The sequence below is a fragment of the Physeter macrocephalus genome, chromosome 8 (assembly GCF_002837175.3).
Source record: "Physeter macrocephalus isolate SW-GA chromosome 8, ASM283717v5, whole genome shotgun sequence".
NCBI classification, from domain to species: Eukaryota; Metazoa; Chordata; class Mammalia; order Artiodactyla; family Physeteridae; genus Physeter; species Physeter macrocephalus.
Window position 1 is genome coordinate 73,441,297 of NC_041221.1, and position 17,869 is coordinate 73,459,165.

Genomic DNA, 17,869 nt, shown 5'->3' on the forward strand with positions numbered 1-17,869 from the left:
TGCCGCGGAGCGGCTGGGCCCGTGAGCCATGGCCGCTGAGCCTGCGCGTCCGGAGCCTGTGCTCCGCAACGGGAGAGGCCGCAGCAGAGGGAGGCCCGCATACCACAAAAAAAAAACAAAAAAAACAACAAAAAAAAATATTCCCCATGGTAAAATCTACAATACGTAGAGTCAAAAAAAAAAAAAAAGCCAAAATGAGAAAAAATATTTGTAAATCGTATTACAGAAAAAGGCTTCCCTGGTGGCGCAGTGGTTTCGCGTCCGCCTGCCTGATGCAGGGGAACCGGGTTCGCGCGCCGGTCCGGGAGGATCCCACGTGCCGCGGAGCGGCTGGGCCCGTGAGCCATGGCCGCTGAGCCTGCGCGTCCGGAGCCTGTGCTCCGCAACGGGAGAGGCCGCAGCAGAGGGAGGCCCGCATACCACAAAAAAAAAACAAAAAAAACAACAAAAAAAAATATTCCCCATGGTAAAATCTACAATACATAGAGTCAAAAAAAAAAAAAAGCCAAAATGAGAAAAAATATTTGTAAATCGTATTACAGAAAAAAGCAAAGTTCCCTAATGTATAAAAAATAGACACGGATCAATAAGAAAAACACTAACCATCCAATAAAAAACTGGGCAAAGGATATAAGCAGACAGCTCACAGAAGATGAAATGCAGATCACCCTTAAATGTATGAAAAGATGGTCCATCTCACTTATAATAAGAGAAAAAATTTTAAATCCATTCATAAAAACTGAGAACAAAATGTAACAAAGGAACCTATTTATGTATTGAGTTAGTGGCATAATATATAAAAAGGAATTAACTCAAGTGATTTTAAAACGGCATCCCTGTGGGCTATATCTAATAACAAAGAAAATTGCAAAAAAAAAAAAAAATCCTAAATTGCTTTCAGTAATCCTATTGATATCAGTAGCATTTTTATTGCTATTCTGTTATTCTAAGAGGGTTGTATACAAATTGTAAAATAAAACAAAAAGAAAAATGACCATTTTGGTGTTTTTGGCAACTGGTTATTTTGGTTCTCCAGTGTGACACATTCTAAGAACAAAAGTAATCGCAAAAATTTTAAACTGCTCTTAGGAATCATTGTTGGCAAAAGTATTTTGACCTGAGACTCCTGTGAGTATAATTTGTATATATTTTCAGATAAAGAAAATGAGAAATTATCTGCTCTTCTAATTCTTTCACCCTTGGTGACTTTGAGAGCTGGAATTCTTGGCATAAGACAAAGGAAATACAGTTGTAAAATTGAAGGGTAAGCAAAATCTCTGTAGTCCTGATTCTGAATTGGCAATTTCAGTATGAACTCTTATTATCTCGAAAAAAAATTCACTTTCTATTTCTGTCCACTGAAAATCTCTACAAACAATGACTAAGATAAGTAGCAACAAGTCACTCCTAGTATTCAGACTATGGTCTCTAAACTAAATACAATTTCCCTCTTAAGGAACTAGGGTTCCTCGGAGAAATGGCTAATTCCATGTTCTGAGGCCAGGTATATTCAAGGTGAGCTGGGAATATCTTAGCATATCATTGCCCAAAGATTGAAAAGTTAAAATATCAATATGAATAATGACTTAAGTTATATTCTTAATGATACAAAAAAATTATTAATCACCTTTGGAGGGATGTTATGGAATTCATTTTTTTCAAAATTAGTAAATAAAGAGAATCATGTGTTTATCTTTCCCTTCCTGCATAAGTGTACCTCAGGCTAACCAAGTGACAGGGTGCTATTTCTCTGAACAGAAGTCTCCCAGCTGTCAAATGAAGAAAGAATAATAAAATTAGAATATTATTATATTCCGACCTTTAATGAAATAAAGGATCTAGGTAATGATCATCAATGGCTGCCAAGACCTCAGGACAAGGTCAGCCAGTCTTTATATGTGCTTCCTGATGGAAGAACACAGTATCACCCAGAAGTATAATTGCAAAAATTATCCAACCTGAATGTGATCAAGCCTTTAGATTTAACTATCAATATACAGATAATTCAGGAGATGGACGAACATGTTAAATAACACAACAGAGATGCAATCAGCAAAACTCAGACTGTGAAATTCTGCAGAACAAATGTTCCTACTATTCAACAAGAAGTTTCAAAGGAAAAAAAAAAGGGTAGAAACACATAGATTAAGAGACTTAAAACATATCAATCAATCGAAATATATGGATCTCATTTGGATCTTGATTTAAATAAGCAAACTGTAAAAATCATTTGATTGGGGATAATGGGTACATGGAGGTTTCTTATACTATTCTCTCCCTTTTATATACGTTTGAAATTTTCCATAGTAAAATGTTTAACAATAGCAGAAACAACTAACCCTTACTGAGTGCTTATTACATATACGGCACTATTTTAAGCACTTTACATATTGAAACTGTCCCCCTGTCTGTGAGGTGGGCACTCATCTCTACCATGCAAATGAGGAAATCAAGGCATAGAGTGGTTAAGCATCTTGTCCAAGGTCACACAGCTAATAAACTATGGTGCTGGGACTTGAAAGCAGGCAGTCTTGACTCCAGAACCCAATTTCTAATCTGTGCACTACTACCTCTCATGATGGCGGTAGCTTGGACCAGGATGGGGACAGTGGAAAGAAGCAGAAGGATTGAAAAGTACTTAGGAGGTAAAATTGACCAGACTCCATGCTAAATTGTACATGGGGCTAGGAGTCAGGAAGGAGTCCAAGATGCCTGTGAGGTTTCTGCTTGATCACAGGATAGGTGGTGATACCGTTCACTGAAATAGGAAAAGTTAGAGAGGATCAGGTTTGGAGGGCAAAGATAATTTGGGTTTGGAGCATGTTGAGCCTGAGGGGCCTTTGGGACACCCAGGTAATGTCAAGTGGCAGCAGGTAACACAGGTACTCTTATATGTTAGTTTTCCCCTTCTTCCTTAGGACTGTATCTTTTTTTTCCTGAGATGGGGATGGGAGCAACTACTTTTCTAGTTTGTAGTGTCACTTAATATTCAATTCTTGTTTCAGAGGTGTTGCTAGTTGTGCCCAACTTGATGGCACCTACACATTTTGTAAGGGTGCTTTTACTTCATTATCTGAGAAACTTGGTCAAAACAGGCCTATTCATCAATCATGTCTTGAGTGCTTACTATATTCCTATCACTGTATTAGGCATTTACATTTATATCATTTACTCTTCTCTTACGTAGTAGTTACTCACACAGTTGTAAATATATTCTGCCCAGTATATAGATGAAGAGACTGAAGATAAGAATAAGTCACTTTCCCCAAGTTTTACAGTGGCAGTCAGCATCTCTAGTCTGTGTTCTTCCATTTTGTCTCTTTCTCAAAGTGTGGGTAATGACTTAGGTGGTTCATGGTCATGGCATTTAATTGCATGAACTCATACAGTAAGAAGGCTCTTCTGTTGTTATTTTCATCCAGCCTTCTGTTATGACAACGGAGAACGACTCTGGTGCTAGTATGTCTTCAATACCTCTCTAACATTTGCTATCTCTGTTTTTAACTTAGGGTACACTTCAGGGTCAGAGTCTTCAGCAAAAAACAACAGTGTATAGCAGGAATTTTATCATTTACTTATTTTCATTATGTTTATTCTTAAGGATACCTCCTAATTATAGTAATATTAGTGTTTCCATCTATACAGCAATAAAGAATTTCATTTAAAATAAATTTAAGTAAAAGAAATAGAGCTAATGAAAACTATTACATAAATAGAAGTAATGGTGGTTCAGAGAAATGGAAGACAATCACTAGCTGACACTAATTCCAAAGCCTTAAACTGGAAAACAGTGCTCCTCGCCATATCTGCTCCCCCCATCATGGGCTTTGGTGCTGGCCTCGTCTCTCTAACAGCAATTAAATGCCTTCTCTTGACCAAAATGTGATCTGCTACCATCTCACTTGGAAACTCTTTGTCACTGCTCACTGGTGAATGCAGCTCACCAGTAAGATTGTCACAGACCTGAAGTGCTGTGGGCCAGATGGTATCTTTAGTCCCCATTGATCAGACCGGCATTTAGGATGGGGCCAGGACCATGTCAGGGTTTCAGGAAGGAGCTAAGAGCAAAGAGTGCTTTACCAATAAGTCAGGGTGGTTAACAGCTAAGACCATGGACTATTTTGGAAGTCTTAGTATATCCAGGTGATTTTTTTAAGAAAATATGCATTCTAGTATTAAAACTATATTGACTACTCTAGTTTCCATCTATTCTTCTTTCCTAAGCCTCTTATCCCCCAGTCTTTTATGACAGTACTGTGTTTGCACGTTTTGTTCCTTCTTCACCACCACCACCCCCTTCCTGGGACAGAAGCTATATTCAGTATATTCAGTATGTTTGTGAGAAATGGTAGTAGATGGGCTGCCTTTAAACAACATTTTTATGAGTTATTCTAAACCTAGACAAAGACAATAAAAATTCCCAATGCTACATGTATTTTAAAAGACATCATTGTCACATGAAATAATTTTTCTCGTGTGTTCCCCATTCCCCAAGGAACTGAAAAGTATATTATAGTCACTATAATCCTGCTGGGTAGAGACAGTATCTTCTCTTTATTCTTTGTTATGCCTGATATCTGTTCAGTATATTATTAAGAAAAACCTTTATCTGGAATAATGCATCTGCATTCTTCTCATTTCCCACGAGCACCACAAAGCCAGTACTTTTTCATCAGTGGCTCCTGCAGAGTAAGGTCCAAAGCCTGAACAATGGTAAGCTTAGGTTTTGCATTTTTGATGTATTCTTTACAGTGAAGGTGGTGAATACTGGTAAATATGTCTTCCTGAATTCACATCAGAGAAGAGACAGGTTCCATCTTCCCGGGCGGGGTACCCTCAGCCCCACGTCCGCTGTGCTAACACAGCTCCTGAGAACCTGGCTTCAACGCAGACAGGACACAAGGCAGAGACCTGACTTGTGCACCTCTAACAAGGTAAAATATCCCGACTCTGAAAACGGAAACCCATCCCATTCTCCTGCACCAGCGGGGTGAGGGTTTGCAGCGGGCGCTGGGTGTGGTGTGGGGTGTAGGTTGGGAGTGTTTTTCCCCCTTAGAGTCCTCCTGCCCCTTGACTCGCGGCCCTGCCCTGACCATTGTCCGCACATCTTGTCCCTCCAGCTTCCGGGCCGCGGGCGAGATGATTTGCTGCAGATGACATCAGCCCTGGGCCAACGGCTGGAAGAGCGGAGGCAGCCACCCCGTGAGGATGTGCCGGGTGGTCCTTTCCTCCTCCTCTTCCTCCGCCTCCCCGGTTCCCTGCCTAGTCTCCATATAAAAGAGGCGCCGCCTCTCCGCCCTAGCTCACTCCCCACTCCTCTCCGCCGCGCGCTCTAGGAGAGGGCGGAGGGGGAGGCGGCGCGCAGCGCCAGGAGGAGGGGAGACGCAGGGGGCGGAGCGGAGACTGCACCTTCCGAGATAATCCTTTCTCCTGCCGCAGAGGAGGGGAGCGGCCGGAGCGCGGCACTTCGCCGAGGCATAGCAAGCCGGCAGGATGGCGACCGTGGTGGTGGAAGCCACCGAGCCTGAGCCGTCCGGCAGCATCGCCAGCCCGGCGGCGACCACCTCGCCCAGCCTGTCGCATCGCTTCCTCGACAGCAAGTTCTACCTGCTGGTGGTCGTCGGCGAGATTGTGACCGAGGAGCACCTGCGACGCGCCATCGGCAACATCGAACTCGGTAAGAGGCCCTGCGCCCCGAGGGGATGCGTTTGGGGAGACGCGCAAACGCGACCCCACCCAGGGCGCGACGGCCACCTTTCTCCTCCGGCACGCCCCGCGCCCATGTCTTTCCCCGCTACTTCCCTCACTCGGTCCAGACTCTTTTTTTCTGGGCTCACTTCGGAGAATAATTCGAATTATCAGATTTGAGACGCAGTGGGAGAGCCTCTCCTAATCTTGACGGATCCGTTACCAGACTGGGTCGGCAGATCCCAGCTGGCTACCGCCTCTCCCGCTAAATGAGATGCAGGTGTCAAAGGGGCAGAGGCCACAATAAAGCCGCAACCGCAGGAAACCAAAGGTGGGGGGGGGGCGCTGATGCGACCACTCTTTTCAGCCCCCCTCTCACCCCCGCAACATGCTGGGATTGCCTCTCGCCGGCAGACCCCAGGCTGAAGTACCATGTGCCAGGGCTCGCGTGGGAATCATTCTCACCACAAACACCTCAGCCCCCGAGAAATGCCTTTGCTGGCTTAAAACCTCCCCATCTTTTCTTTCCTTGGAATGACTAGGCTAGTCCTAGGGCCACGCCCGCTCCCCCCAACCCCCCGGGACGCGGAGATGGAGAACCGCCTGCGCCTCCTTCCCAGACGGCGCCTGCCTCGCTACCGCCCCTGAGGCCTTGGTTGCAGCTTTTAGCAAGGACAATGGGACCCCCAAGTTGTGGGGTGGGGCTTCTTCTTTTAAAAGTCTTGGCCTCGGGAGTGATGGCTTGGGGAGGGGGACGGCTGGAGGCCCGCGGGTAGGGCCGGCGCCTCGCCCGGTGCGCGCACCACGGGCGCGCCCTGCAGAGGCCGAATAGCGGTTTGCCGGGAACCCTGGGCGGGGCCGTGAGGGTCCGGCGGGCGCAGCCTCGGGCGCGCGGACCGACCCGACCTGCAGCCCCACCCGGGCTGCCGCAGTGCCCCCGCCCGCCGCACCTGCCCCCCGCACTGCGGCGCCCCCAGTGGGCGCGGCTGGCCGGGAGTGCGCTCCGCCAGGGCTTGGGGGTGCTACGTGCCCCCACCTCTCCCCAGCCCGGCTTTGTTGCGTTCGAAGTCCCCGGGTAGGCAGTCTGTCCTCTGTCTTTCCCTTTACCCCCGACGTCCCAGACCTCCCCTCGCCCTGACAGAGATCGCTACTCCCTCCGCAGGCCCAGCCGGCGCTCTATTCTCTCGGGGTGGTGCTGAAGCGGTTCTGCCCGGAGACACCGGCTGGTGGGCGTGGTGCAGTCCGCACTGCGGTCTCTACGGCAGCCCGAGGCGGACAAAGGGCGTTCACTCAGCCCTCGTTCCCCGCGCCCCCCCCCACATAAATTTAAGACGAGAGAAATACCTTGTTTTAGATGGAAAAAAAAATAAACGCTAGTCGTCTGCCTCTGCATTTGGAAACGGTCGCCTGTCCCCAGAACAAAAGGCTGCAGGGTGGGGGCTGGAGTTGCAGACCTGGTTCTTTTGTTTAACTTTAAAAGCACTGATGTTCCCTTTCAGATTAAAAAAAAAAAAGAAAGAAAGAAAGAAAGAAAAAAGAAAAGATAAAGAATGTGAGCAACAAGCAGTCTTGTTATTTTCTTCGGAAAACAGTATTTAAGAATAGGATATGTCAATAGTGAAATGCCTCATTTGAGCATCTCAATAACGCTTCATTTTCAAACTACAGCCCTTTAATCTGATCTGTACTAATTTAGTTTATTTGCACATTTTCTCCTTGGAAGATTTCACACGTACTGATTTTGGGTGTGGCTACCGTATGAATCAATGACTTTGTATTTTTAAAAAAATATTATTTGTCAGCACCTTTGCTGGGAAGCAATAATACATCAGGAAGAGTTTTTCTATCTAAAAAGGTTCATAACCACCCAATGCGGTGCGAGGAGAGGGACCACCATCCCCATTTTGGAGATGGGGGGCCCAGAGAGGCAAGAAGGATAAAGGGACCAGCTCAAGGTGACACCACTCATAAGTGACAGAGGTGCCAGCACTGCAGCATCACTGGTTTTCTGGCCCTGTCATGATGTTAGTGCAGGACAAGCTAACATCAGGGAGATCAAACAGCAATTTTCAGAGCTTGCCTTTATACAAAGGCAATAGTCATCCACTTGTGGGCAGCGCCCCATGCAGGGAGGTGGTTCAGCAATCACCTTCCATGTAATTATATTCCTGCTTTGTTACTCTGCTGATATCCTTTTAGTGCCCCATTTCTCAGGGGGTCTATTCAAGCTGCTTCTGTTTGAGGATAAACTAGAGGCATTCAAGTATCGCTGTGAAGTGCTCTCTACTGTTTTTTACACTGTTAGCACTTAGTGATAATATTCAGATTTGCCTTCCTGTCTTTAAAAAAAAAATTTATTGATGTATTATACAGAGAGGAAAAGGCACAAATCATAAATGAGGAGCTTGGTGAATTTTCACAAAACGACATACCTCTATGATCCTGATCAAGAAGCAGACATTACTGGAATCCCAGAAGCCCCCTCAGGTTTCCTTTTCAGTCAGCATGCCTTCCTGATTTTTAATTCCCTGATTCAGTCAGGTTTTTGCAGGTACCTCTGAAATGGCAGTATTGATCCCATTAAGAATCAACCAAGTGAGTGAGCAGAGCCATTTCCTAACGCACAGTAACAGATGCTGCTTTTCCTCTGGAGATCACTCTCTTGGGTCCTGGGGTCTCGGATGCAGGTCAAGCTGCAAGGGCCTTCCAGCGCTAAGTGAAAATACTGCTCCCGTAGCTTTTCCGACAGTCTAAGATGACTTAGCAACAGGGCAGGCCGGCTGTTTCCCTGTGCTGGATTCGCTGCCGCCTCAGCTTTCAGGTCCCAGCTGGGGTCACTCTGATACCACGGCTGTAGTTGCTGGTGCCCATGGACCCCGTTGTGTGAAGCAAGATGGAGATGCTCCAGGGGGTTCGGCTCTGATTGTGTGCTGCAGGCTGGGAAAGCCGTTCATCATCTGTTCCTCTTGCTTCCCATTTCCCCACTTGTCTTAACAAAGGCTCTGTAGGTTTGGAGACCCTGGTGACTTGGATTTTTGCCATTTGATGACTTAGGGCTCTTTGGGAAGTCCAGAAAATAGATCTGTAGGAAGATGGTGGTAATGCAGTAAATCAACAGGCCTGAAACACCCCAGCGTGGATGCTTAGTAAATTCTTCCTGAAACCCGGTGTTACTGAACCAAACTCGGGTCTGCTCACCCTCGCACAGTAAAGCCAATCTACTGACACCAGGTTGTGGTGAAGGAAAGTGCAGCTTTACTGTGAGGTGCCAATACAAGGAGAATGGGTAGTTTGTGCTCAAAACCCTGAACTCCCCGAAGGGTTTCAGCGAAGCATTTTTAAAGGCAAGGTGAGGGAGAGCATCCCAGGGTTTGTGATTAGCTCGTGCACAATTCTCTGGTTGATTGATGATGAGGTAACAAGGCGGTAATGGGCACTATGTGCTCATGGTCATCAAGTAGTTAATTTCTTCCATTTGGTGGTGGTTTTAGCATCTGAAAAACAAGTCAGGAAGTAATGCATCAGATGCTAATATCTAGGTACTTCAGAGAGGAGCTAAAGCAGAAGATATAGGGGAGGGGTCTGTCCCAGGAAGGCCCCATAGGGTCCTGCTTGGTTACACAAGGAAGAGAGACCATCACTCATTTCTTCATCTGTATTCAAAATGCATAATGTAGGGTCTGGTCATTTCTTCTCAAATTTGAAACAATAGACTTTCCTCAGACTGGTCTAGCTTTAGTTAGTTAGTTGTGCAGGACTCAATGCCAAACCATCCTTGCTCCACCAACTGCTCTTTGGCACCTCTGTTGCCCCCTTCCTAATTAGTCCCCAAGAAGGACTTAACAGTCATTCCTATTTTTAGCAGAGCCTCCACTCCTCCTGTTTATTTTAGGACATGGACTACATATATCCATGCCTTGCAAAACTAATTCTAGAGCCTTGTGAAAAGTTTGCTTTGCTTTATTTTATTTTTTTTAAAAGAAACTAAAACATGTGAAGAATACTAAGTGTCCGTTTGATGTTTTCAATTACTGTTAAAAGAGTGTAACTTTCCTCTAGTTAGCATTGGGAATCAGCAGGATTTGTTCATAATAAGATAGATGTGTGTAACATCTAACGTCCTGGATTTTTAGATGTAAGTTTCGCTAACTACAGTGTTTCTGATGTCATTTATTGAATGTTTTTAGTCTAAGATTCTCTTAAGAGAATTAAGAACCCAGGAAAGATTTGGGGTTGCATTTCCATTTTGTTTCAACAGGAAAACAACAACAACATGGTGGGAATTAAAACAAATGTTGGGGACTGTTAAATTTATTATATTCATCTTCATACTTTTCAAAGTCAAAAGGCAGATGCCTTTCTGCTTGCACTGCTTAATTGGTATTACCTACTAAGGGTTCTTTGATCCATGCTGAAATATAAGCCAGACACTAAACTTAAGGTCGTTAAATTGATGAGTCATTATTAATCTTCTCTAAAGGCTTTTTAAATAAGTTCTAACTTTTAGGCCAATAAATAAATTATTATAAATCACTTCTTTTGCTTGCTTCTAATGTGAAATGCTAGCCAAGACCTAAATTATTTATCATCAATGCTTTGAAATGATGAACTCTGTAAGATACTGTCTGCATTACACATAACATATAAATTATGAACGTCAAATTGTTGGCTTTAAACAAAAGGAAAAAAGCAAATTGAAGGTTAGGTCAAGGGAAAAAAATAGGAAAACTTTTCTCTAGGAAAGAAAACCTTATGGAATTTAGCATTTCCTTTGTTTTAATTGTTTCTTTATGATTCAAATCTGACTTCAGATCACGTTTTAGCATAGTTTTGAAAATAGAATCTTATGGTTATAGTTTAGTAATAATTTAGGAACTTGGGCAAAAAATATTCAAAGTCTGTTTCTGAGAGGGAGCAACTAAAGCTCATGGAAGAAAACCATCTTGCTCAAATAGCAGTCAGATAGAATCCGTGTACCATTTCAGCACACAATGCATGGTCATTTCTTTCTGCTTTCTTCAATCTATTGTTTATTTCAGGATATAGATTTTCACCTTTAAATGAGAGGTGTTTTAAAAAAATTGTTGGTTTTATTAAATAATCCTGCAAAATGCTTGCATGATCAGTAAACTTGGCAAGATCTAACCTATGTAAAATAAGGCGACCTGGCTGTTCCTTATTGTTCACCCTTACTTGTCCACCGCCCAACAATACACACACACACACACCCACACCCACACACACCCCCCCCACACACACCCCCCCACACACACCCACACCCACACCCACACCCACACACACACACACACACACCCTTTTCTTTTCTCCTTTTTTCATCTGTCAACTTTATGTGCACTTTAGCCTCCCCTTTGTGCACTGCCACCCCTGGAATCAGAGAACTGAGATGGAAATCCATGATCCTTTGTTCCCACCTGGTCATCAGGCTATATACAGACAGTGATGGTACTCACTTCCAGGGCTGGAAGACAGCACCAGGTTCGGTAGGGGTGTTCTCAGGATGCCTAGCCATAGGCCAGCTGCCCATGGGTGACAGATGTTCTCTGGGCCCAGTTTAAAAAGTGGAGGTTGATCTCCTCCAACTGGTGGGGTTGTTTTGTCCCCACCTGGGTAAGCCTGTAAGGGCACAGTCATGATAGAGTTTGCTGGAGAAGCAAAGGCCCAGGGAAGAGCTTGACCCGGTGTGGACTGGGGGATAGTCAGAAAAAGGGCCAGGAAATTCCATGGCTTTTCTACTGCCCACTGGAAACCAGGATGACCTGCTTCTGAAAGCCTCTTCAGACCTTCTTTACCAGCACCCCACTATCCCCTCCAGCCATGAACTCAGGGAGGGGACTATGTGAGAAGAGCCAAAGAAGACATTTTTTTGTCCTGTGAGCTTTAGAGGGGCCACTGCTGGCTTCCTCTTAGGTACAAAGGAGCGATATATAAACTGACTAAATGCAATATGAATCTTCATTGAGAAGTAGTATTTCCCTTTACTAACATTATCCAGTAGAAGGTACAAGGTAATAGAAAGTGGTATAGAAAGTGGCTTGGTTCCAAAATTTTACTTTCCAACTAAAATTACTAGTAAATCCATTGTAACCTTTATTTTATAAGTGGTAGTAGTGATGATGCATCGTTAAGACGTAATTTGGCTAGAAATTGCTCCCTTGAAAAGAGAATCCTGAATTTTTAATTTCACTGGGAGTATAAGTTACATTATCAGCTGTTTGCTAATGTAACTTAAAAATTACTAAATGGTTTTTCTACTGTTTCATACTTTTTCCATTGCTAAATTACAAATCATAGAACCGGGAGTTTATGAAATGAAAAGTAAATGTTTAACTGCATGTGTCATGACATTGAAGTTAATTGAAGCCAAGGGAAAAATGGCAAACAACAATCTAAGAACAAGTCTATGTATAACTCTAGATGAAGCCATTCAAATAATGTAGCAATTTAGACATTTCTTAGAACAAAGGCAGAAAAATTATATGAATTTAATTTTAATACATATGTTCATTATTCACTTTATTGACCGTACTTGACAAGCCTGAAGACAAAGTGGAGCTCAGACCTGGAGCACAGATAATCCAGTCAACAATTTGCAATTAAGCAGCTCAGACAGGAGCTCGATGATTTTCTAGGCTAGCCGAATACATAGTATATATATGTGGAAGTAAAATATTCTAATGAACTCAGGCCTCTCGACCTGTCAAGCTTTCTGTGAAACAAACCAACAAACAAAACCCCATTTATCATTTCTGCACGGAAAAGATCCGCAAAATCACAACATGCCTTTCTTGTTAAAATTTAAATACTCCATTAGCCCAAATGCAAACTGAGGCTGTTAATGTTTCCAGGGAGACCCATAAAATTCTCCCTTGTAATTTAGCCTCTCTTTAGGAATGTTAACTCTTGCACACCTGAATTCTTCACAAAGATTGTATGAGAAATTTCTGCCTCTATGTAGTAGTACATCTATTTGAAAATATTTCTCATATTTGTAAAGGTGTTTGGTGTATCATCTGAAGATATTTTAGATGTGTAGTCAACTCAGTTTCCAGAATCTTTGTAGTGTGTGTGTGTGTGTGTGTGTGTATCTACCTTCATTCTTTGCAAGACAGGAAAACTGAACACGATTTAAATGGGGGTAAATGCACATATGCCTTAAGGATTTAAGAGGTGTGTTTAAGTAACACACTGCCATTTATACTTCCAAGTCTGTATGCATGACTAATAACCAGCAAAAATGATTAAATGACCAAGTGTTTATTTAGAGATAGTTCACCTGTGTGGTACCCCTAGACGTTCAAGTTCCTGCCTTTAGTAGATAGGCAATAATGATGGTTGTTCCAGAGGTTTGTTTCCGGCAATTGAGGATGCACCGCAGGGGTGCAATCAAGGATACTACCTACATAAGGGCTCTACCATGAGCCGTCTATTTGGGAAGATATAAAAATACATGAAAAACAAACACACTCTCTCAGTTCGGTGGTTCCCCAATTTTGCAGGGCCTGCTCCCCAGGACCCCCACCTCTGCTGTACCCTTTAGCCATCTCTCTTGGAAGGTCAGGAGAGAGGAAGCAGGAAGAGATGAGGGAGGTAGGGCGTCAGCACTCCTTACCCTCGTATTCCCCTCACCCCAGCTTCCAGTCTTGTGAACGGAAGCCTGAACGTTTGTGGGAATAGACAGTTCATGGCCCTCAACTCTGTAGAAGTTTTATACAGTATAAAAAGTTGCCACATTTCTTTGCCTCTGGATAAGAAAATTCAGGACAACTAACAATTGTGAATGAAAGAGCTGTCTGCCAAGCTAGTCAGGTAAATGCCTGGGAGGACAGAGAGGCCACGTCTTTTAAGATTGAGATCCAGCTTTCTTAGCAAAGATCACACAAATTTTGATTGATATCTAGGGGTTGAGAAATCAAGGTCAAAAATGGGAGGGGTAAAGAAAAGTAACCAGATACACAAAATGCATATGCACACTGCAAAAACCTTTAAAAACAGAGCCCTGGACTTGAATGCCAGCCTCCATATCTCTGCTTCCCCACCCTCGTTCTACATTTTCTAGCCACGTACAGGCGGACCATGGGAAAGCTAGCAATTGTCTGGTAGCCCCCTAACTGCTACAGGCTCACCATCTTTCTGTCCTTTCTACTCCCTCCCTGGAGTAAAGCCTGTCATTTTCCTAATAACTGTTTTCCTTTACTCTTCCAGAAGAGCTGCATTTACATTTTATGAGGGGCAGGAGTTCAGTCCACTCTGCTAGTTATCCTTCCCTTGTGGCCTGGTGGAGAGACTTCCCCGGCCCTCCCATTTTGTGGGCATCCACTGCTGGTCACCACGCTCTTCAGGAAAGGAGTTTCCACATCCTTCCTTAAAGCTTGAGAAATGCTACCGTGATGTTTTCCAAACCACTTCGAAATGAGTAACTGGAGATCTGTCATCTGTCTTCCCTTCCTTCCTTAGGAATCCGATCATGGGACACAAACCTGATTGAATGCAACCTGGATCAAGAACTGAAACTTTTTGTATCCCGACACTCTGCAAGATTCTCTCCTGAAGTTCCAGGTGAGGCTTAGTTCAGTATTAGTCAACCTAGAATTTGAAAGGATGAGAAACAGGCCATTGGTTGGAAAGCTTTGCCTGGGGCATGGAAAAGATTTCCTCTTATTGCTAAAGGATTCTTTGTGTTTGTTATCATCAACTAGGTTAGCGAGAAGCCGTATTTTAGGAAAGTCAACTAACTCTTAAGTTGTCACTGTGTGGGTTTCTATTTTGTGGAGTCTTAAAAGTTTTTAAGTTCTAGGGTAAATTTAAAAAATTTTTTTCATATTTATCTCACTGTACTCTGAGCTTAAGGGTTTGTAAACGATTTAAATGTTAATTTTACTTACGTGAAGTTATGAATACAAATTGGATGCTCCCAGAATTTCATAACTGCCCTTCCCTCTCAAGAAAAGAAATATCTGCTTTTCTGCATTTTCTATCTGAATGAAATATACATTATCATTTTCATCATTGCATTATCACCTACTTTTCTTAGTGTGGGTAAAAGAGTCTGAAATTCCAAACTACTGTTAAAATAGCCTTTCTTTCAGAGATGAAAAAGAATACTACAGAATAATTAAAGGTAAGGACACAAACATTTGTCATTTATGAAGATGCTGCCGCTAACTAGCCGCTTCACTGGGGATGTAGTCCACCTGTGCCTCTAGGCCCGGGGATGTAGACAGACAAGACACCCACCTTGTCTTCCTCATGTGAGCTGTGACCCATACTTCTCCCACTTAGTCACATTTGAGGATTATGAACAGAGTTACTTGCCCATAAAGACTCTAAACCTGGGGTGTGTTTCTCAAAAGCTCTGCCATTGATCTATCACAGATACTGTTTTGCATTTTATTTCTTTTTTTTTTTTTTTTTTTTTTTTTGTGGTACGCGGGCCTCACACTGCTGTGGCCTCTCCCGTTGCGGAGCGCAGGCTCCGGACGCGCAGGCTCAGCGGCCATGGCTCCCGGGCCCAGCCGCTCCGCGGCACGTGGGATCCTCCCGGACCGGGGCACGAACCCGCGTCCCCTGCATCGGCAGGCGGACCCTCAACCACTGCGCCACCAGGGAAGCCCCATTTTATTTCTTAAATATCACCTAAATTTTATGTAAAGGAGAGAACACCCTTTTCTGTTTACATGATTTTGTTGCATGATTGCAAATTTTGTTGGCGTTGATAAAAAAAACCAGCAAGGAGGTTCAGCCTTTTTGACTGATTACATCATATTCCATTAGCCTTGTACATACTGAGATTGGAAATCACTTACAGAATGTCAGTGCCTTCACGCATCACACTTGGCTGTAGCAGTATGCCCATGAGACTGGGATAGTTCTTCTCTTTGAGTTTGCTATTAGAATAAAATCCCATACTTTTCAATTATCAAATGCATTGTAGCTTTCAAGCATGAAGTTGAGTAAATGTGTTAAGAAAAGCTTAGCAAGAACTGGTTCATTAAAAGTTAAACTTGCTGGGCTTCCCTGGTGGCGCAGTGGTTGAGAGTCCGCCTGCCGATGCAGGGGACACGGGTTCGTGCCCCGATCCGGGAGGATCCCACATGCCGCGGAGCGGCTGGGCCCGTGAGCCGTGGCCGCTGAGCCTGCGCGTCCGGAGCCTGTGCTCCGCAACGGGAGAGGCCGCAACAGTGAGAGGCCCGCGTACCGTTAAAAAAAAAAAAAAAAAAAAAAAAAGTTAAACTTGCTGTAAAGCCATGTGAAAATCAGCTCTGTAACTTTGCGTAGAGACAAAAAGAATGATCCAGAGACTATCAGACAGCGCATGATTTGCTGAAATAAAGGTACAGTATGTGGTTGTTTCTCTCGTTGTTATGTTGTATTTTTATGTCTTGCACATTTCTGTGACTTTTAAATTCATCTCATGAAAAGAAAAATAAGAGAAGTACCCTTTTCCAACAAATATGTTTCAAAATGTAAAATTCAAGCTTTTATCCTTTCTCTGTAGGTTGTTCTGGCTTTCTTACTATGACCTTTTTTTTTTTTTTTTTTATAAATGAATCCTGTGATTTGCATTGTGTTCATTCATACTTGTATTTGACTTTATAGAATGACAGTATATTGTGAAATGAAAGGCTGCAAGAATTGCTAAAGAATTAACCATTTTTGAACCAGGGACCTAGTATTACTCTTGTGGACTAAGGAAGGTCAGGTCCCCCCACAAACCACTACCATGGGCTCATGTAGCCCATTCTCCCTTCTTTTCCTGCTGTCACCCACAGTAAAGATTGGTTACCGACCTAGTTGTAGGAGTGCTGTGCTAGGCTCTGTGTCTAGAGACTGGCGCCTGGACACACAGCACCCTCCCATTCTTGCCAGCTCCAGGAAGAGGTTATGAGCTTCCTTCCCCAGCCTAAGAGTGCAGCTGTGCAGGGCTGGGCCTCCGCTCTGAGAACCGAGCATCCAGAATGCAGCCATGGGGGTGAGGCCCTGTGTGGGAAGCATTCAGAGCGGGGTGAAGGTTTCTAACCAAGACTACAACAGAGGATAAAAGCACACGTCAGATTCAGTTCAGGTAAGTAAGTGTGTTTTAGAGAGAAGAGATGTTACGTTAGAGGATGAGGATGCCAAATTGGAGTAAGCGGAGATCGTAGGGTGATCGCTGGATTGGACCCAAAGAAGCCTTTAGCTTTTCCTGAACAAACTGAAGGGTTTTACGGGAAAATTGGAGATCTGTTTTTTAAGTGGCTCCCAATCTAGTGTGTCTTCCCCACTCACTGATGGTCTGTAGAAGCTAACGCATGTACCTCAGGCCCCGAAAATGGAGTCAGCTGAACCTCTGCATTTAGAGTTTCAAGAGTCTGAATTAACTTAGAGGCAAGGAACAAGATGAAGGTTGAATGCTCTAAAAAAAATAAAGTTGTTCCTTCAGCCAATTAAAAAATACCTAAATAGTACCTACAGTGTGCCAGGCCCTGTGGGGTGGGGAAGGTGAACACACAGTGAGGAACAAAAAAACACAGTCAGTGCTTTGCTTACTCTTGTCTTCTTGTGAGAAGAGCAGGCATTCAACAGTCATATACAGACTAGCATAAACTCTAGCACCCTGCATCAAATCTAAACAGTTTTTATTTTGCTTAGGCTGGCAGAGTTTTAATAAAATATTCATTGTCCTCCCTGATGACACAAGTATAGTGGCACTCAGAATCTGTAGAGATTTGGTCCAGGACTCCCGTGGACACCAAATCCGATGAATGCTCAAGCCCCTTATATGAAATGGCATGATGTTTACGTATAACCTACGCACATCCTCTCATATACTTTAAATCATCTCTAGATTACTTATAATACAATGTATAATACCCAAAAGCCGTGTAAATAGTTGCCAGCCTGTGGCAAATTCAAGTTTTGCTTCTTGGAACTTTCCGGAATTAAAGAAAAGTATTTTCAACCCTTGGTTGGTTGAATCTGCAGATGTGGGACCCGCAGATACGGAGGGCCAACTGTAGGTGAGGAGCTAGGGTTGCTCATATATCTGTTTTGCATTCATGCTACTATACCCCTGTTGCTATTTTTAAGAATTGGAGAGTCCTTATAAAAGACCGGTGATAGCCTCAAATGCAGCAAATAGCTCATGCGAGCAGCCCAACCAGATTTGTCAGATTTGTTCCCT

At 43.7% G+C, this 17,869-nt stretch overlaps 1 protein-coding gene across 3 annotated transcripts in view; it reads left to right on the forward strand.

Moving 5' to 3' along the window:
* Positions 1–5,310: 5,310 nt before the first annotated feature.
* The window catches only part of MAP1B (microtubule associated protein 1B), a 99,622-nt gene continuing 87,063 nt past the window's right edge, over positions 5,311–17,869 (forward strand). For all 3 annotated transcript variants that reach the window (XR_003680935.2, XM_028492964.2, XM_007104477.4), the window contains exons 1-2: positions 5,311–5,677; positions 14,164–14,265. Coding sequence is in view for 2 of the 3 variants with exons in the window: in XM_028492964.2 (XP_028348765.1) it covers positions 5,494–5,677; positions 14,164–14,265 (286 nt within the window). In the remaining variant the exon portion in view is untranslated. The remainder of the gene's footprint in view (positions 5,678–14,163; positions 14,266–17,869) is intronic.